Source organism: Molossus molossus, unplaced genomic scaffold (assembly GCF_014108415.1).
Source record: "Molossus molossus isolate mMolMol1 unplaced genomic scaffold, mMolMol1.p scaffold_m16_p_15, whole genome shotgun sequence".
Taxonomy (NCBI): Eukaryota; Metazoa; Chordata; class Mammalia; order Chiroptera; family Molossidae; genus Molossus; species Molossus molossus.
In genome coordinates, this window is record NW_023425350.1 from 16686470 (window position 1) to 16705744 (window position 19275).

A 19275-nucleotide genomic window follows, 5' to 3' on the forward strand; every position below is an offset into this window, starting at 1 on the left:
CAGGGCTGGGGACAAACTGCAACTGAGATATGTGCCCTTAGCAGGAGCTGAACCCGGGTCTCTCCGGACTGCAGGCTGACACTTGAACCGCTGAGCCAAACCGGCCAGGGCTAGCTAGGATTTTTATAAAGTTGAATAAAGGGTCTCCCTGGCACCCCTTTAGTGCCCCAAAGACAAGCTAAAGCTGTTATGTGGCTTAGGACCAACTCCTTTGTGACAGTGCGAAGTTGGTGCAGTTGAGGCTTGGTTCCCCAATACATCCCATCTTAAATGCTTCTGTAATGAACAGATCTGTCTCCTTTCCATGCCTGTTGACTCAGATTGGGCTATCTTTGACTTGAACAATTGTAAAATCTTTTTATATTAATAATTGTATCTGTTTTAGTAATAAGACATTCAGCCCTGGCCAGTTTGGCTCAGCAGTTGGAGTGTTGGCCCACGGACCAGAGTCTCAGGTTTGTTTCTGGTCAAGGGCATGTACCTTGGTTGTGGTTTGGTCTGGTCCTGGTTGGGGTCGTGTGGGAGACAACCAGTCAATGTGTCTCTCTCACATCCATGTTTCTCTCCCCCTCCTTCCCTCCCACTCTATCTGAAGATAAATGGAAAAATGTATCCTCGGGTGAGGATTTAAAAAAAAAAGACATTCACATAGCTCAAAATTGAAAATGCAAAGGGTACAAACTGAAGAGTTCCACCTCTTGTCTCCAGCCTCCCAGACCACATCCACACAGGCAGTTTCTTGGTACAGGTCCAAGATATTTTACGTATGTATGCACATATGCAAATACATGTATCTTTCCCCCATTCCATTCAAACAGCAACTACACACACTTTGCTTCTTTTAACTAAGTATACCTTGGAGATTGTTCCATTTCTGTACATAAAATAACTTTATTCTTTGTTAGTATTTAATTATATGAATGTAGTGTAGTTTAATTAGTCCCTTATTAATATTAGTGGTATTTAAGTGGTATCCAGCCTTTTGCAATTATAAACAATGCTGCTATAAATAACCTTGTATCTAAGTTACTTCAAATGTGTGAGTATATGGATAGCATAAATTCCTAGAAGTAGAATTACTGAACCAGAATTTAGGTACACTTGTAATTTTTTTTTTTTTTTTTAACCTCACCCGAGGACATTTTTGCATTATCTTCAGATAGAGCAGGTGGGAGAGAGGGGGGAAGAGAGAGAGAGAAACATCAACGTGAGAGAGACACATCCACTGGCGGCCACCCACAAGACCCCAACTGGGGCTGGGGACAAACTGCAACTGAGGTACGAGGTACGTGCCCTTAGCAGTAACTGAACCCGGGACTGGTCCTCAGGTTGATGCTCTAACTACTGAGCAAAACTTGCCAGGGCAATAGGCAATCCTTTTTTTTTTTTTAAATTTTTTTGAGACAGGAAGGGAGATAGAAACATCCATGGGCTGCCTCCTGCACACCCCCTACTGGGGATTGAGCCCACAACTCAGGCATGTGCCCTGACAGGGAATTGAACTGGGACCTCTCAGTCTATGGGATGACGCTCAGTCCACTGAGCCACACCAGCCAGGCATGATAGGCAATCTTTTAACTGATCTGTTTTCTGCTTCTAATCTTTCTAACCAGTTATCTTTCTAAAGCACCTAGCTGACCCTTGTGAACTTCTGATTAATTCTGATGATTGAGTGGTATGCTCAATATTTTTCTTACTGAGTTCATAATGATCTTTATAAAAAGATAAAAAGCCAAAAACTCAATTAGTCATTGTATACCACTAGAAGTAACTAGTGATCAATTCCTGAAAACTGCAAATAAGAGGTAAGAAGCATTCATACTGCCTTTCCAGTATGAACTGTAATTCAGAACAAAAGCTAATAAGAAAAAGAAAACTGATGACAGAGTTCTTTACAGAAGATTATCAGCTAGTAATGTGGAAAGAATGATAGAATTAGGGGGGAAGAAAAATCACCATTTTGCTTCTCCTGATAACAGAATTTGAGCAACAATCATCAATGGATGGCAAATTTCAAAATGCCTGAACCCAGTCATCACTGAAAATGGAACAAGCAACCATTTATTTGCCTCCTGATGTAAGGCAATATGAAAGTCAACCTGGTTTCTCAAACATGTCAGTGTCAACAGAAAACGAGCATGGGGAAGACTGCTTCTGATTACAAGAAATTTAAGACAATAACCAAATATAATGTGTGGGTTTGTTTGGATTGTGATTCAAACGAATGAACTATAAAAAGCCATTTTGAGACAATCAAGGAAATCTGATTATGGACTGGACAACAAAGGAAAGAATTTAATAAGTGTAATAATATAGTAAATTTCCATATTTTTTAGAGATGCTGCAGTTTGTAGGAGTGAAATGATAATGTCTGGGATTTGCTCTAAGTAGCTTAAGTAAGGGAAGGAAAAAAAGCAAATGTGACATATATGGATAATTATCACTTCTGGTGGTAGGGATTCTTTGTATAGTTCACTCTACTTCCATGCTGCTTGAAATTTTTGTTTTGTTTTTTTGTATTTTTGGTACATGCTCCTAGTGGGAACCGAACCCAGGACTCTCTGATGCACAGGCCGATGCTCCAACCACTGAGCCAAACGGCCAGGGCTTGAAAGTTTTCAATAAAACACATACATATACAAAATGGATAACTTGTTTTTTTTTTAAGCTAATCACAGTGGTCCGACCCTCACAATCTGGCCCCCACCCAACCTTACCTTTGCAGCTTTATTACCCACTCTCCATATAAGCCTTACCACACTACTGAACTTTTTGGAATTAGCCTCATATTTTAGAATTAGCAACAAATTTTAAGGTCTAGTCTGTCTAAGCTATTTCCTCTTTCCCATTCTTTTCCATCTGAGAAACTTATCCTGCAAGGACTAGGTCAGATGTTACCTGTGAAGTCTTCTCCAACCTTACTAGATCTCTGGCCCATCCTTGGTTCCTCCCAAGAAACTCTTCATATTACTGGTAGAGTTTATCTCATATTGTAGATACTATCTGTCTTCCTCTACCATGATGAATGTTCCTTAATGGCAAATAGCATAAAAGTTAAAGGTACAGTCTCTGGATTCAGAATGCCTGAGATCACATACTGGTTTAGTTACTGTGTTATCTTGGGCAAGTAACTTAACCTCTCCTTATAGCCGTGTTGACTTGGCAAATAACCTCTCTGTGCCTCAGTTTTCGCATCTCTAAAATCTCACTTCGCAGAGTTAGATTAAGCTTCATAAATTGATAAGAAAGGAATTAGAACCATTTCTGACACATAATAAGTACTCAATTCTAAGGATACCAAATGCTTATTAATATATAATTATTTGATATAAATATTAAACTATTCACTTAATATAAATAATACAATATTAACAGATAATAGTTAAGACTAGGATTCTTATTTGTCCTTATATTCCTCCTCATATCTAGCTCAGTGTCTGGCACTTAGATACTCAATAAAAGGATGAAGACTTGGGATAGTTTTTGGTCTCCATGTTGACCTTCACTTGGGTCCTAAAGCACTGGCATGGAGCTAGTCACCTGAGAGGGTCTCCATAAAGGTCTGGGATTGGTAGCAGGTACTAAAAGGAATTAGGGAATCTGAACTCCTACTCTAAGCGGTGGCGATGCTAAAAGAGACCAAAGCAACAGTTGCTGAGTGTAGGAAGTATGTCTTTTATTGACCTTGTGCTCCCCCACTCACTGGTCACTACTCTTGACTCGTAGGACAACAGGTACAGAACTGCAGGGGATCATCCCCAGCTCTGTGATCACCAGATCCACAAGCTCTGGGGGAGTCACATCATAGACCAGATTCAACAACCGTAGGGACAGGTGGTTCTGCCAGTTAGCCAAGGCCACATGTTCTCCTCGCTCACACAGCAGATCATCAGGGTCATCTGCAATGGGAGGTGTACCCATTATGTCTTTTTAGAAAACAAGTTGTAGTTTAACACCTCCCCCTCCCAAATATCAGTCCCTGGAACCTTCTCTTATGCCCTCCTGGGCCTCCTTACCTAGCTCATTAGAGACAAAGGCATCAGTCTGCACACGTTCACAGAACTTGTACGTTTCACAGCAGACCAGTACTGGCACATTATGGGCTCGTGCCACCAGGGCCAGCTGTGCTGTCCCTACCCGTGACATCACGGATCCATTGGCCAGGAGTGCATGAGCTCCTAATAGCACCTTAGAAACCTATTTTGGAGAGGAGAGGGGAGGAAATGTAATCTGTGATCAACGCAGAATAATGTTCTCCACTCCTGTCCAGGGCAGCAATATTAAGAAAATGACTAACAAGCCCTGCTGGTGTGGCTCAGTAGTTGAGCACTGACCCATGCACCAAGAGGCTGCCAGTTCTGTTCCCAGACAGGGCACATGACCAGGTTGTAGGTAAAATCCCTAGTGGGGGGCATACAGGAGGCAGCCATTCGATGTTCTCTCCCATCGATGTTTCTATCTCTCTCCCTGTCTCTCAAAAAATCAATAAAGGAAAAAAAAAAGAGACAATGACTGACAAATCTTAGTGATGGCTCTTGGAAAACACCTGACCAATGACCTACTGCACCTCCCACAGGAAAACTAAACTCTCAAGTTACTTTTGTCCTGTTCCCTCTTAGTGGTTGCTAGTTTAATATAATGTTCTTTAACAGTTTGACTGTAATAACACGCTCTAGGTGTTTTTCCCTTTAAATATAAACAGGTCCATACAACTCTAATATTTCTAAATAATTATAATCCCACCTTCCAAGGGTTACATCTATTCTACCAAACCCTTCTACTCCAACTTTGGAGTCCCTTTTCTCTGCCCTCACCTCTGGGAGCACATAGGAGGCTGCAGGAATCAGCAGGTAGGAAGCAGGGACCCCAGCATGGACCAGAGAGCGTAGCATGTGCTTTCCTTCTAGCCGTGGCCGGCTGTCCACCACTACCACCCGAAATCGCCGGCCTTCAGCCCAAGCCTCCTGAAGAATTCGTGACACCAGAGATGAGCTGGAATGAATGGAGAGGAGAATTCAGTTATAATGTTACTAGCTGATAGCCAGCTCATTCCTAAAGTGCAAAAAGGGTAGTCCCTTCTTCAGATAATTTCACCTCCCCAGTTTTCTCAGTCATAGCATCTGAACCATACCATCCATATACCAAGATCACATCTCCATTACTGATCTTCTTATAAGCAGAGCGTGAAATTGCCTGAGCTGCAAGCACAATCTTCTCTTGCACATACCGATCAATGGCTGCTCGAAGTTCTGACTTGGCCTAAATGGAGTAGGATGCTTAGGGAACAAGAAATGGACACACTTCTTCCTGATGACCATGCCAGATGCTTGAATATATGTATAATGATGGGCTCAAGGAGGAGGGGGTTGCCTAAAGGGGACCCAAAAATGGCACAAGTCAAATAGTCAACCACGTTCTCAACCCTTGACCAAAACAGAACAGCCATGCTGTCCCTCCTAGGAGTCCTGAATATGTTTCTCAGCTCTACCCCCAGGTGCATGCCTTGCTCATTTTCTCATACTCATCACCTCCTCTTCCCGCTTGGAGCTGCTCACACCGGTGATCTCCTTGTTAAGGAACTTGATGGCATTGTACATGCTTGCCGACAGGGGACGGCACTGAGTCAGGAAGCTAAAACAAGAACACCTTATATTTGGGTGACTCTTCACAATTTACAAAGCTTTTACATTAATAAGAAATTCTTTTTTTTTTTTTTAATCCTCATCCGAGGACATTTTTCCATTTTTTGTACAGACAGAGTGGGAGGGAGAAAGAGGAAGAGAGAGAGAGGGAAACATCGAGTGGCTGCCACCCGCACGACCAACCAGGGCCGGGGACAAACTGCAACCGAGGTACATGCCCTTAGCGGGAACCGAACCCGGGCCTCTCTGGACCGCAGGCGGACGCTCTAACCGCTGAGCCAAACCGGCCAGGGCAATAAGAAATTCTTTAAAAAGAAGACAGCCCGCCCTGGCCGGTTTGGCTCAGCGGTTAGAGTGTCAGCCTGCAGTCCAGAGAGACCCGGGTTCGGTTCCTGCTAGGAGCATGTACCTCGGTTGCAGTTTGTCCCCACCCCTGGATGGGTCATGCAGGTGGCAACCACTCGATGTGTCCCTTTCACATTGATGTTTCTCCCTCTCCCTCTCTCCCTCCCTCCCACTCTATCTGAACAAAAAATGGAAAAATGTCCTTGGGTGAGGATTAAAAAAAAGAAGACAGCCCTGGCCAGTTTGGCTCAGCGGCTAGAGCGTTGGCCCACAGACCAGAGACCTGGGTTCAGCTCCCGCTAAGGGCATGTACCTTGGTTGCAGTTTGTCCCCAGCCCCGAGCTGTGGTCATGTGGGTGGGAACCAGTCGATGTGTCTCGCTCACATGGATGTTTCTCTCTCTCTCTCTCTCTCTCCCTCCCACTCTATCTGAAGATACATGCAAAAATGCCCTCGGGTAAAGATTAAAAAAATTAAGAAAAAAAAAAAAAAGACAAAGATAAAAAAGTAGAAAAGCAAGAGAAAGGATACAAGAAAAGGACTAGGTAGCTGGTAGTGGGCCTATAGTGGCTCTCCTTACCTGAAATAGGGCTTTAATTTATTGACTAGGTCCCTTGAGAGCTCTTCATTGGGTGGTGTTGTGTAATCCTGAATTACCTGTAGTATACATAAGTTGATCAACAAAATGTTCCCTAATAAAGGTCTCTAAAAGGGGTATAGGGTAACCTTTACTGAAGAAAGTGTTCTGAGGACGACAGAAGCTGGGGTAGTGTTGGGGAATGTGGGGCTGGGTCATAAGAGGGAATAAGACAGGACATACCTGCTGCAAGGCACGAAGCAGGGCAATACACCGGGCATTGGAGCCACTGACCAGGCCCTGAGAGTACTGCAGGCCGAGTCGCACCATGGCTGGGTGGATCACAGAGGATGGAATGCTGATGGGATGGCGGTGTCACACACTTTGCAAGGGAGCTTGAGCACTTAACTGCCCACCTGCCCCTAATGAAAAGGAACTTCCTTCACTAGCACAAACACCCCCATTTCCACTAGAGTTTTGCCTTGTGTTCATGTTTCTTCCCATAGATCCAATCTCAAATTTCCTGTCACTTTCAATACATAATCACTAAAACTCCTCAGACTTAAAAATTATGGCAGAAGATCCTACCTCATACACTGGGTCAGAGAGTTTTGTCTGCTGTACTGGGGTAGGTGGGAGAAAAGACTGACTTTGGATCCATAATCTTTTCGTGTAGGAACCTTGACAAAATAGGGGAACAAAATCAATGGCTTGGAGATGAAGCTAGAAAGGAAGGAAATAGTGAAACTACCTTGTCCCAAATACCCATCCTTCTCCAAGTTCTTCATTTTTGCCCCAAGCACCCTCTCTCCCATCTCCCTAGGCTCTTCCTGGCCACACACCAAATTCATTTCCTACCTGTTGTCGCTCTGGTTTTTTAACAAGTCTTCTCAGAAGTGTGGGGTCATCAACCTGAGTGTGCTCAGGGAGACGTTTCACTCCTAAAAAAGAAGGACTACCGTGTTTTCAAGATTCTGTAGGTGATATGATATTGAGAAACTGGCTTTTAGGGCATAAGAGACATGGAGAAAAACTGGACAGAGGGAAAGGGGAAGAAAAAGCAGGAGAAAGAGTAGAAGAAATAGGGTAGGGTGAGGTTGAGGGGAGAATTTTGAACTCTGAGAACCAAGGCAAAGAATGGGAGACTAGAACTGTTTTACTCTGGAAAAGCCTGGGCTAACACAAGAATTAGAATCAAAGGTCTTAAAGTGAAAGGAAGATACCTGAGGGGGTTTCTCCGGCTGTGCTGGGGCAGGACTGAGGAGGTGGTCCTCCTTGTTCACCTTTTCTTGCCTGTTTCAGGGCCCGCTCAGCCTCCTGCTTGGCTCGCCGTTCAGCACGAAGTTCAGCTTTACTCCGACCAGCTGGAACTTTCTCCCCAGTAGTGCCCAACTGATTGCCAGGTCCTGGCAGTTCTTTGGTTGGGCCTACTAAAGATAAAAGGAAGACGTGCCCAAGCCCCAGGCAGGTAGTATCTATGCTTTACTACCAACAAAGCTTCTCTCTCTGCCTATCTAAACTTCTCCCATCTTCATTTGCTCAAACCAGCTCTGTCCTGTCTCCCCTTTTCTGCCATACATCCCTCTACCACCTCCACACTCAGCATTTTTAAAAACGCTCCCCCGCACCTTGACATTGGGCTGCAGATACAGCAGAACCAGATTCTGGTTCTGCCCCCTTTTCCTCCTTCCGTTTCTTCTTCTGCTGTTTCTTTTCCTTCCGAAGCTGCAGCTTCTCTTCTTGGGTCATCTCCCTCCCTGCTGCCTAAGACACAAACAGAATACTTTTCTTCCCCAACACTTCCAAAGGTAAGTAAACACTAACGGACCCTCACAAAATAACCAGAAGGCAAAGTCCCTAAACTTCCCTAACGCTCACCCCACCGGCATCAAAACTTCTGTTCCAGGGTCAATACCGTTAGGGCGACAAGAACTCTAAAATCTCCTGGCTTTACTGAGAAATAAAGTGAAACAGGGATGGAAGCTGGGGCGTAATAAAGCTGATAAAAGCCTCCAGAGTGGCGCTTGACAGGCGGCTTGGGAGGGCACCCTCACTTACCCCAGGCCGAGAAGAAAGCTCCGCCTTCATCCCAGATCCCGAGTCTGCATCAGAAAACAGGGCACAAAGTGACCCAGAGAGGCTCTGGGAGGGTTTGAGGGGACTCGCACCGGGCGCAGCTGGCTGATGGGTCGGCATGTCCACGGCTCCGCCAGCAGGCGGGAGGCGAGCCAAGGATTCGCGTGGGGACGCAGTGCGCGGCAGGATCAAAGGGTAGGCGGGGGAGAGAAAAAGGAGGGGCACCCACGCTTCCCACGGGAACCAGCCGGTACGCGGCTCCGGGCTGCGCCCGAGGCAGGGCAGACCAGTGTCCGGAGTGGCGCCGGAACTGAACAGTGCCCAGAGGGCCTCAAGGCCCAGCAGTAGCGTCCGGAGCCTGTCGGCTCGCGTACCTATTTGTGAGCTCCGGCCCTTCACTCACCCTTGCGAACAACCACAGCCACGGCAGCCATCACCCTCGGTCCCAGGCTCCGCCCCACGTGGTCACAAGGACAACAGCGCCTCCCGGGCCGACACCTGTGGCGCTCAGCCCCCAAGCCGACTACAATTTCCGACGTGCACTGGCGCGCCATCCGGCCTACGGGTGGCGATGAGCACCATCTCCGCTAGGGTCGGCCAGTCCCGGCTGTCTCTCCTGGCCTTTTAGACTACAGTTCCCAGCATGCCGTGGGCTTCGCCCAAGAGTGGACGTCCCTCCGTCCTTTCCATATCCGATCTCAGAACCCCGCCCCCAAAATGGCGAGTGAAGCTACGGGGTCGCGCTGAGTAGCGGAGGCGAGCGTGCAAAGCCGCTGCGGTCCTCACAGTCCGGTGCGTGGCCGGGCCCCGCCGCAGGGAACATGCACTTTTCCATTCCTGAAACCGAGTCCCGCAGCGGGGACAGCGGCGGCTCTGCCTACGTGGTGAGGAGCGGCTTGAGCCGGGCCGGGCAGGGGCGGGGATAACGGGCCGGAGTCCTCTCGGAGTGGCCTCCGAGGCCTGGCCGCCAACATTTGGGTCTGTTCCCAGGCCGCGGACTGCCGACGGTCTTGCTGGGAGTTTATATCACGTCTCAGGCTCGTCCGGGGGTTCCCCTAGCTTCTGTATGTCCTTTGTTCGCCTGCGTCGCCTCCTCCAGCTCAGCCGCGGCTGCTCTGATGGGCGTCACTGGCCTCTTGGGTATGGAGACTGCGACACGAACACCCGAATTTCCTCAGGACTGGTCCGTCTGCTTTGGGACCTGGCCCTGGGGAAAACAGACCGACAACCCTTCGGAAAGTCTCTGCGCGTTACTCAAGTGGAGTTGTGCCAGGCAACTTCTGCCAGGATTCTCACAGGGGTAGCCCGGACCGCGACCCTAAAATGCTTGCCTGGTTTTGTGTTCTCAGGCCTATAACATTCACGTGAATGGAGTCCTGCACTGTCGGGTGCGCTACAGCCAACTCCTGGGGCTGCACGAGCAGGTGGGACTAGCAACCTGCTTTACGCAGCTTCAAGCCCCTCCCTACACCTGGGCCTCAATGTCTGTTTTCGCCCTCATCGCTTTCCTGCAGGCTGTAGTTCCTCTTGAATCACTGGTACAGGGAAGGACCTGTAACTTTATCTTATCCTTTGACATTTCCGGGGAACTCCCTAAGAATCTTCATGTCTGCCCTCTAATTATTCCTCCCTATGCTCACATCCTCCTTCTTGCTGTTCTGACCCCTGGCTTACTTCAGGCTTTGCCTGTGCATGAAAAAGGACCTCCTACCCACCCCTCTGTCAGCTGCCAAAGCACATTCCTTCTGTCATCTGAGCTGCAACTTGAGATTCTTTTCCTTGCTTGTAAAAACCATTAACTGACTTTTTTCTGTGTTCTGTGGCTCATCTCAGTGTGAGTAGCTGTTCCAGTTATCTTTATGTATCTGTGTTGCAATGTTCCTCTGTCATTCTCACCAGACTGTAAACTCTGTATTTAACTCAGTTCAGAGTCCTGATTCTACTGATAACTAATTGTGCAACCCTGAGCAAGCTACCTAATTCCTTTGGGCCTCAGTTTCTACAACTGAAAAATGAACTTGTTGATCTTTAAAGTCTCTAAGTTCCAAGGTTCTTTGTGAACATATTTAGCTATTATTTAACTATTTGTGCACATAAATTTTCCTTATAAAGCCCTTTGCTTCCTGTGAGGGTTCAGTGAACACAGTGTTGCTAGATAATCAAGGGGTTCTGTAGGCTCTAGTCCCATACAAACCCTCTCCACACTGAAGGGGCTGACTTGAACCCAGTAAGACAGGAAAGAACTTATGTCTGGAACAGAAGAACAGCTTTATTTGAATGCTACCTCTACCAAAGGGATTGTTTCATAGATGACCAGAGTACATTGGGAACAGGCACTGAGGGAAGGGTAAGGGAGCCCAAGATAACATTGTGAGCATGGATTGCCTACTCTTGCTTGATATGTTTATGTGAAGGGTTATATCTCTTTCTCTAAATAGCTTCGGAAGGAGTATGGGGCTAATGTGCTTCCTGCATTTCCCCCAAAGAAGCTTTTCTCTCTGACACCTGCTGAAGTAGAACAGAGGAGAGAGCAGTTAGAGAAGTACATGCAAGCTGGTGAGTGGTTGGAGGGAACTTTAGGCTGGCCCTGTTGAGGACAATGGGGAGAGACCAAATAGCTGGTTCTGTAGAAGGTCCGAAAGTCTAGACATAAAAAGCCTCTTGTTTGATCTGTATTTAATTAGCACGAGTAAAGCCCTGGCCGGTTTGGCTCAGCGGTTAGAGTGTTGGCCTGCGGTCCCGAGAGACCCGGGTTCGGTTCCCGCTAAGGGCACATACCTCGGTTGCAGTTTGTCCCCGGCCCTGGTTGGTCGTGTGGGTGGCAGCCACTCGATGTGTCCCTTTACATCGATGTTTCTCTCTCTCTCTGTTCCTCTCTCTCCCTCCCGCTCCATCTGAACAAAAAATGGAAAAATGTCCTCGGGTGAGGAAAAATAAAAAATAAAAATAAAAAATAATAATTAGCACCAGTAAGTAGCATGCCAGGATACTCAAAATACCAGGAAAGGAGCTTGGGCACTAACATCTATGAGAAATACTGATAGAGCCCTGGCCGGTTTGGCTCAGCGGTTAGAGCATTGGCCTGCAGTCCCGAGAGACCCGGGTTTGGTTCCCGCTAAGGGCAGGTACCTCGGTTGCAGTTTATCCCCGGCCCTGGTTGGGTCGTGTGTGTGGCAACCACTCGATGTGTCCCTTTCACGTCAATGTTTCTCTCTCTTTCTCTCTCCCTCCCACTCTATCTGAACAAAATATCAAAATATGTCCGCAGGTGAGGATAAAAAAACAAGAAATACTGATATAACACTGAATGGTCTTAAAGCTATTTAGATGGGTGGGGAGAGCTTAAATTGCATCTGATGTGCTTTCAGTTGACATCGTTGTTACTTCCCTAGTTCTATAGACTGGACTTAACTAGATGGCAGCCAAGGGTGGGGCAGGTGAAGAATTTATGTAAACAGTGAGTGAGATGAGGCCACCTTGGGATGTGACAGGCCACCATCAGCTCAGGAAATGAGGTGGGGGGGGCGGAGGGGGAACTTACCAAGAAGAGAACTGGGAAGAGCCAAGGAGGAGTCTGGAACATCATTCTCTTGTCCCTGTAGTTCGGCAAGACCCATTACTTGGTAGCAGTGAGACCTTCAATAGTTTCCTGCGTCGAGCACAACAGGTGAGGCTTTGGGTGGGACCAATATTTAAGGGAAGGACCTTCCTGTAGGGACACATCACTTTAATGAGGTGGCTACCAAGGAGTCATCCTGGCACCATTTTTTTTATGGAATGAGGCTTCTGCTGTACCAATGAAATCAAGGAGACATGTAATTAAGTAGCTGAGAATAAAGATACCAGAGAGACCTAGACATAGAGAGTTGGGCAGGGGTTAAAGTGGTGCCTTCCATTCCCAGGAGACACAGCAGGTCCCCACAGAAGAGGTCTCTTTGGAAGTGCTGCTCAGCAACGGGCAGAAAGTTCTGGTTAATGTGCTAACTTCAGATCAGACTGAAGATGTCCTGGAGGTGAGGTGCTTGTTCTGTACTACCCCTGCATCTCAGGGTCCCAGGTTTGGAGGGTAATTGGAATCAGCCAGCATGATGAGCTGTACTTCCTTCTTTACCCCCAGGCTGTGGCTGCAAAGCTGGATCTTCCAGATGACTTGATCGGTTATTTTAGTCTCTTTCTAGTTCGAGAAAAAGAGGATGGAGCCTTTTCTTGTGAGTTTCTCTACTGCTACTCTGTGCTTCAAGTGGTGAATTTGCCTCTGTACACCCCCTGGCATTTCCTCAGTGCTTCCCTCTTGATTTCCTTCCCTTTGAGTCTCATGACATTTTCCTTTTTTTGTTTTAATCCGTAGTTGTACGGAAGTTGCAAGAGTTTGAGCTGCCTTATGTGTCAGTTACCAGTCTTCGGAGTCAAGAGTATAAGATTGTACTAAGAAAGAGGTCAGGGCTGGGCTTGGAGGAGGGGGAGGTGCTAGATTGAATTACTGGGCCATGTACTGAGACAGAATAATCTGGACAAGGGAATAGCACTGGGTGTTTCTACCAGGCCTCCCAAGCTTCCTCCCACCATAGCATTAGCCTAGTTCTAGATTGTTCCTGTTTTACCCCTATTTTCCATTCTGTCTCTTGCCTTACCCCAGCTTAACTCCATTACTTCTTTCTACCCCCTTGGACTCACAGTTACTGGGACTCTGCCTATGATGATGATGTCATGGAGAACCGGGTTGGCCTGAACCTGCTTTATGCTCAGGTGAGCTTGGAGCTGCCTCAGAACCCTTCCCCTGAAAATGACTGTGGTCTCCCACTCTGCCAAGAAAACTCCTTTCGTGTCTTTATTTTCAGTTCATGGGGAAGTTCCTAGAATACTATCAGGGTACCTGGCACAACATTTCTCCCTACTTTGTAGATTTGTTATGGTCAAGGACTCGCTGCAAAGATGTCATTCAAGTGTGGGGCTAGGGGGTCAGGCTAGATAGAGGTAACTGGACACTTTTCCTTGGACCTCTCACTGGGAGCCCCGAACCTCTCACCCCTTGTCTCCACTGCAGACAGTATCAGACATTGAGCGTGGGTGGATCCTGGTCACCAAGGAGCAGCACCGGCAGCTCAAGTCTCTGCAAGAGAAGGTCTCCAAGAAGGAGGTGAGGTCTGCCTGTCTTCCTCCAAGGGGTTGCTTTCTCTGAGCTGCCCTGCTTCTTCCTCCTGACCCACCCCACGTGGTGACTGGGTTTCAGTTCCTGCGGCTGGCTCAGACGCTGCGACACTATGGCTACTTGCGCTTCGATGCCTGTGTGGCTGACTTCCCAGAGAAGGACTGTCCAGTAGTGGTGAGCGCAGGCAACAGTGAGCTCAGCCTCCAGCTCCGCCTGCCTGGCCAGCAACTCCGTGAAGGCTCCTTTCGGGTTACCCGCATGCGGTGCTGGCGGGTCACCTCCTCTGTGAGTTGGGGTAGGAGGGAGAGGCCTTTGGGATGGAGGCCTGGCAAGCCTTGAGTTTCAGAAATGGGCCGGGCTACAGCGAGTCAGGGAGCATGGCAGATTGATCGCCTCTTTCTCTCCCAGGTGCCATTGCCCAGCGGAGGCACAAGCAGCCCAGGCCCGGGTCGGGGCCGGGGTGAGGTCCGTCTGGAACTGGCTTTCGAATACCTCATGAGCAAGGACCGGCTCCAGTGGGTCACCATCACCAGCCCCCAGGTGTGAGCCCACCCTCATGCCTCCTGGACCCCATTGCACCGCCTCTCTTAGATACCCAAGTCTAGGGCTTCCAGGACTCCATGTGAGTGGGAGCCCTTATCTTAGGGGTGCTGGGCTCAAGATGACAACTCTAGGCTGAGTGCTCCTCTTGCCCTCAGGCTATCATGATGAGCATCTGTTTGCAGTCCATGGTAGATGAACTGATGGTGAAGAAATCCGGGGGCAGTATCAGGAAGGTAAGTAGCAAGTGTGGACCAGGTAGCTAAGTGGTTGTGCTCTCCCTTGCCTTTTGTCTCAGATGTGAGGGAGGGGAGTGATGGGGATGCCAAAGGGAGTGGTCCTGCACTTATTAGCACATTGTACCTCCATCTCCAGATGCTGCGCCGGCGGGTGGCAGGCACCCTGAGACGCTCAGACAGCCAGCAAGCAGTGAAATCTCCACCGCTGCTTGTAAGTGTTAAGTATCAGTGCCCTAGCCCCCAGGCTTGCCTCATGCCCCAGTGAAGTGTCTGACACCTCTGCCTCCTCTTCCTCAGGAGTCACCTGATGCCAGCCGGGAGTCCATTGTCAAACTCTCAGTGAGTTTCCCATGAGGGTTGGTGAAATGGGTGTTTGTAGGGTATCTCAGGGAGACTTGAGCCCTCTGACCCAACCCTGCCTTTGTTACAGAGCAAGCTGAGTGCCGTGAGCTTGCGGGGAATTGGCAGTCCCAGCACAGATGCCAGTGCCAGTGATGTCCATGGCAATTTCGCCTTCGAGGGCATTGGAGATGAGGATCTGTGATCTCCAGTGCTAGGATGTCTGCCCTCTACCCCAGAGGAATATTCAAAAACTTGCCCTGTGCCTGTATCCCCCAAGCCCAGGGGTCTTTTTCTTCTTACCTTCCCATTTGCTCCTCTCAGCCAGGGGTCTCCTAACCTCTTCCCTCTTGGGCTGGCTGTACAAAGGATTATCCCCGTCTCAGAGCTGGCCCTCAATGCCAAATTAGCATTTAGTATTTTGCACAAAGTCCACGGGACCACGGTTACCTGCCTTGGGGAGTAACCATAGCTTCCCCCAGCAGCTTCTGGCTCCTCAGGGCCATGGGCCAAGGGGATGGGCAGAGGTCTGTGTATGGTCTGGCCCAGCTTCCTGTCATTAAACTCAGCCTGATTGCTGCTTACCTCTGGTTCCCTCTCTGCCCCTGCTTCCCCCATCACAGCATGGACTGCTGTGCTAAGGGTGAGGCTGAGCTGTGCTTGCCACTGCCAATTCAGCATAGACATGGCTTTGTTAGTGTTTCCTTTATTATAAAGTACTGAAATAAGTTAAATAAACAGGTGAGAGGCTGGGTAGTTCCCCAGCCGGTTTCTCCACAGCCCCTGGGAGCAGTGGAGGTGAATATAGGGCCCTTCTCACTGAGCTCATGAAGTGCATCAGTCAAGGCCAGGCCCCATGGTCCATATGGGCCCCACCCCACCCATGGGGTTTGGGCTGATCCATACAGTGCCTAGGTTAGTCTGTTCAAGCCCCTGGCCAGCGGGGGAGAAAGAAGGTGGCTTCTGGTCCATCTCTGTGAGACATACAGGAGGGTCAGGGCTAATCCATACAGCCCCAGGGGAGAAGGACCTAGTTCAGGGTGAGTCCGTATGGAGAGCCCGACTACCAGTGGTGCCCAGGGCCATTGGACCCCGAGAGCTCAAAACAGAGGTGGGGCTATGAGGTGGGGCCCAGCCCTCAGAGGCAGAGAGGCCAGGTCCTCCTGTGTTGCCATGCCCATGCACCTTCTGGTGGCGTTTGTAGTTGTCCCAGTGGCCCGTGGTGTAGGCGCATGTGGTACAGCGGAAGGGCTTCTCGCCTGTGTGCCGTAGCATGTGACGTTTGAGGTTCATGCTCTGGTTGCAGCTGTAGTTGCAAAGGCTGCACCGAAAAGGTTTGTCCCCAGAGTGGATGCGACCGTGACGCTTGAGGTTGGCCAGGTTGCCACAGGCATAGGGGCAGAGGGGGCACTTGTAGGGCTTCTCTCCTGTGTGGACACGCTGGTGCCGCTTCAGGTTATCCAGATGTGCAGAGGCATAGGGACAGCGGGCACAGCGGAAGGGCTTCTCACCACTGTGTGTCTTCATGTGCCGGGCCAGGTGGTTGGGATAGTGAGTGGCGAAGGGGCAGAGACTACAGGCAAAGCCTTTGTCACTGGGCCCCTGAGGCCCCCCACTGGCACCTCCTCCAGCCTCTCCTCGCATGCAACGCCCACACATGGCAGCTCCCAGCCGACTACCCTCCCCCTCCTCCAGCTCTTGTCCACAGTTTCGGCAAGTCCAAGGGAACAGCAGCTCTGGCAGTGGTTCTGATCCAGTCCCACATAGGCCCTCCCCTTCACCCCGCAGCTGCCCACAGTCTGGCAGGAAACTGGCACCACCTGGCGGCACATGGAGGCTCAAATCAGGAAGCAGAAGAGCATCTGTGGGGACAATGAGACCTGGTGAATCCAAGTACCCCTAAGGCCACCCACCTGTGTCCCAGGTTCTTTGGTTGCTAGTGTTTTACCTTCAGGTCGCCGGGGCACTGTCCCTTCCTGCTCTGTGGGACTGGGAGGCCGGGTTGGACGAGGAGCACAGCAGCGGAAGCCACAGGTCGGGCAGGGAGGAGTAGGGGGCCCTGCATGGGTACGTTGATGCCGCCTCAGGTTGCCCAGGCTGCTGCAGGCAAAGGGGCAGTGGGGACAGCGGTAGGGCTTCTCGCCAGTGTGGGTGCGAGTATGTCGTGTCAGGTTGACGAGCTGGGCTGAGGCGTAGGGGCAGCGGCCACAGCGGAACGGCTTCTCTCCGCTGTGTGTCTGCATGTGCCGCTTCAGGTGGCTCGAGTAGTGGGACACGAAGGCGCAGAGGCGGCATGAGTATAGTAGCCGTGGGGGCAGCGGGGCCCCCCCACCCGGCCCTCCTGCCCCACAACACGGCCCCTCACCTGTCAGCCCCCCACACAGCTGGCAGGCTGGGCCTGGCCTCTCACCCCTGGCCTCCCCTGGACCCCTGGCTGGCTCCTCAACTTCACTCTCGGCACTTAGTGCCCGGCCGCCCCCAGACTCGTCGTCGCTCAGCCCGTAGGGAAGCCCAGGCCTGGCCCCTAGAGAGTCTCCTGGTGAGACAGACATGAGAAGAGTCATCAACATTGGGTAGGACTAGACTCCAAATACCCTTTCTCACTTGTGGTCTCCCTGTTTGCTTGGCCCCACCCTTCTCTTTTCCTTCAGTGATCCCAAAAATTAAATATGAATGGTCTATTGCTATGTCTGGACTAGCCTAGTGAAGACAGAGTCATGCCTAGTTCCACTGAATGGAAAAAGATCAAGGGCTCACGGTGGACCAAAGACTGAAATGAATAATGTAATTAACTGATTCTTAGGATATAAAAGTCAAAAGACACCAAATAGAGGTCTGAGACCTTTTTCTAAGCTCATATTGATAAGGTGCTTTTTCAGTAAAGACCTGATTCCAATATAAAAAAAGCTCTCAAAGAGTGAGGCAAAATTTGGAGGGAAGTAGAAATGAAATAATCTTATAATACCACTTTCAAGCCTTAAGGATGATTTCTTGTGCATGGATTCCCTCAATTACTTTCAAAAACATAAGTGGTATGAGTGAGTAGGTAGTGAGGCAAATTAGGATGGGGTGATGCTAAGATAACAGAGAAGAGGAATGTGGAAGGATACTTGAAGGTAGAGACTAAAACCTAAATATAAGGATCTTAAGCTGGACGTAAAAAGGATATTAGACATTAAGTAACAGCTTAAATGAAAAATTGCTTCCCTGAATCTCTCAGAAGTAAACTTACATAAGGAATGTGCTGTGGAGTGAGACAAGGTTATGAAAAGGACACTTACTTTTAACCAGTGACTTGTCCACTGCCCTATTCAGACCACCTTTGGACCAGGCCCCAGAACTTCATCTCAACAAAGTGATGGAGCTGATTGGACAATTAGGCAAGTGAAGAAATCCTATTCAAATCTAACCTAAACTAGCCCTAGCTGTGGCAGGAAACAGTGTTCTGCTCAATGGCACTAAACTCGAACCCATCTCCTGAAGGGTTGGGGTTCCAGTCATTACTAATCCTTAACCAAGTCCCCAAAACCCACCTTCAGAGTCTCTCTCGAAGCCCATTAGCTGGTCGCTGTTTCGGTCACCTTCCTCCTCTTCCTCTTCCTCTTCCTCCTCAAACTCCAGATCCTGACCTAGTAGCAAATCACTCTCCAACACTAAGGCCCCAGGTCCTTCATCGAGGGAGTCTTCGGTATCCACTGCAGAGAGGATAGATTTTCCTCAGGACCCACTCCCATTATACGCACCAGGGGGGCCTGACCTCGTGGACCGTACAGCCCAGACTTGTAGACCCTCCCGGGTTCCCTTAGTCCCTCGGTGGGAAGCTAGGAGTCCAGATCGCACACCTCATCCCTAAGGAGTCCCCCTCCGCCCGGACCTGAACCCACTCCACTGACCCCACCCCTGCTCCTCCCCCACCGCGGCCCCTGACCCCTGACCTTTGACCCCCTCGCATTTCACGGGCTGCGGGTGGCTTTGCTTCCTTCGGGGCATCGTGACCGGCTCCAGCCCGACGCGCCTCTGGCCTGCGGCCGCCCGGCCCCGCCCCTCCCAATTCGGCGCACCGCCCGCCCTTCCTCTCAGGGCCCGCGGGCCGCCTCCATGCAGCGGCGCGGGCCCCGGGCAGCCCCCGGCCCTGGCCCCGGCGCCCAGCTCAGGCCGCTCCCGCCGCCGCTGCCGCCGCGTCCATTCATGGAGCCCCCTACCCCCCCCTACGGAGACCAGCTGGTACCTCCGTACTCGCTTCCGCTTCCGCTACCGCAGAGGCGCACGGGACGCGTAGTCCATGTAAAGAGGAGGCAGCAAGGCTTTCACAGCGTGACCAGGAAGTGATTGTGACGGGAAAAGTGGGAAAGCCAATCACAGGTCAGA

The 19275-nt window shown here is 49.8% G+C and overlaps 3 protein-coding genes across 10 annotated transcripts; 1 reads left to right on the top strand and 2 right to left on the bottom strand.

Annotated features, from left to right (window-relative positions):
* Positions 1-3629: 3629 nt before the first annotated feature.
* Positions 3630-9140, bottom strand: EIF2B4 (eukaryotic translation initiation factor 2B subunit delta). 6 transcript variants are annotated; one of them, XM_036262299.1, is made up of 13 exons: positions 9044-9098; positions 8623-8666; positions 8193-8328; positions 7788-7994; positions 7423-7505; positions 7153-7244; positions 6808-6896; positions 6568-6644; positions 5529-5631; positions 5132-5259; positions 4815-4992; positions 4017-4197; positions 3630-3899 (listed from the first exon to the last, which is right to left on the bottom strand). In XM_036262299.1, exons 7-13 carry the CDS (start codon positions 6892-6894, stop codon positions 3700-3702), a joined length of 954 nt encoding a protein of 317 aa, XP_036118192.1. In that variant the 5' UTR covers positions 6895-6896; positions 7153-7244; positions 7423-7505; positions 7788-7994; positions 8193-8328; positions 8623-8666; positions 9044-9098; the 3' UTR covers positions 3630-3699. The 6 variants fall into 6 exon arrangements, with proteins under 6 accessions (XP_036118192.1, XP_036118193.1, XP_036118190.1 ...); XM_036262297.1 differs by having other exon boundaries at positions 3652-3899; positions 6808-6922; positions 9044-9139; XM_036262298.1 differs by having other exon boundaries at positions 3656-3899; positions 6808-6922; positions 7788-7991; positions 9044-9140.
* Positions 9141-9256: 116 nt separating this feature from the next.
* On the top strand, positions 9257-15492 carry SNX17 (sorting nexin 17). The gene is made up of 15 exons (XM_036262353.1): positions 9257-9524; positions 9990-10064; positions 11079-11196; positions 12243-12307; positions 12543-12653; positions 12758-12848; positions 12989-13076; positions 13317-13386; positions 13685-13777; positions 13871-14074; positions 14198-14329; positions 14488-14565; positions 14705-14779; positions 14866-14907; positions 14999-15492. The coding sequence occupies exons 1-15, from the start codon at positions 9462-9464 to the stop codon at positions 15110-15112; spliced, it is 1419 nt and encodes a 472-aa protein (XP_036118246.1). The 5' UTR covers positions 9257-9461; the 3' UTR covers positions 15113-15492.
* Positions 15493-15601: 109 nt separating this feature from the next.
* ZNF513 (zinc finger protein 513) lies at positions 15602-19185 on the bottom strand. Of its 3 annotated transcripts, none has more exons than XM_036262352.1 (4): positions 19136-19185; positions 18441-18602; positions 16856-17443; positions 15602-16769 (listed from the first exon to the last, which is right to left on the bottom strand). In XM_036262352.1, exons 2-4 carry the CDS (start codon positions 18463-18465, stop codon positions 15943-15945), a joined length of 1440 nt encoding a protein of 479 aa, XP_036118245.1. In that variant the 5' UTR covers positions 18466-18602; positions 19136-19185; the 3' UTR covers positions 15602-15942. The 3 variants fall into 3 exon arrangements, with proteins under 3 accessions (XP_036118245.1, XP_036118243.1, XP_036118244.1); XM_036262350.1 differs by lacking the exon at positions 19136-19185 and adding an exon at positions 18843-18929; XM_036262351.1 differs by lacking the exon at positions 19136-19185 and adding an exon at positions 18750-18769.
* Between the last annotated feature and the right edge of the window lie 90 nt (positions 19186-19275).

What these genes read in the sequence shown, in the direction of transcription:
- EIF2B4 (XM_036262294.1), bottom strand. Translation starts at nt 8,760, where the DNA reads ATGCCGACCCATCAGCCAGCTGCGCCCGGTGCGAGTCCCCTCAAACCC. An exon ending in CCTCCTATGTGCTCCCAGAG is followed by an intron (nt 4,198 to 4,814) that starts GTGAGGGCAGAG and finishes TCTCCAAAATAG; the next exon opens with GTTTCTAAGGTGCTATTAGG. An exon ending in CTTTGTCTCTAATGAGCTAG is followed by an intron (nt 3,900 to 4,016) that starts GTAAGGAGGCCC and finishes CTCCCATTGCAG; the next exon opens with ATGACCCTGATGATCTGCTG.
- SNX17 (XM_036262353.1), top strand. Translation starts at nt 9,462, where the DNA reads ATGCACTTTTCCATTCCTGAAACCGAGTCCCGCAGCGGGGACAGCGGC. An exon ending in AGACTGAAGATGTCCTGGAG is followed by an intron (nt 12,654 to 12,757) that starts GTGAGGTGCTTG and finishes CTTTACCCCCAG; the next exon opens with GCTGTGGCTGCAAAGCTGGA. An exon ending in TGAACCTGCTTTATGCTCAG is followed by an intron (nt 13,387 to 13,684) that starts GTGAGCTTGGAG and finishes TCTCCACTGCAG; the next exon opens with ACAGTATCAGACATTGAGCG.
- ZNF513 (XM_036262350.1), bottom strand. Translation starts at nt 18,897, where the DNA reads ATGCCCCGAAGGAAGCAAAGCCACCCGCAGCCCGTGAAATGCGAGGGG. An exon ending in GAAATGCGAGGGGGTCAAAG is followed by an intron (nt 18,603 to 18,842) that starts GTCAGGGGTCAG and finishes TCCTCTCTGCAG; the next exon opens with TGGATACCGAAGACTCCCTC. An exon ending in AGTGCCCCGGCGACCTGAAG is followed by an intron (nt 16,770 to 16,855) that starts GTAAAACACTAG and finishes TTGTCCCCACAG; the next exon opens with ATGCTCTTCTGCTTCCTGAT.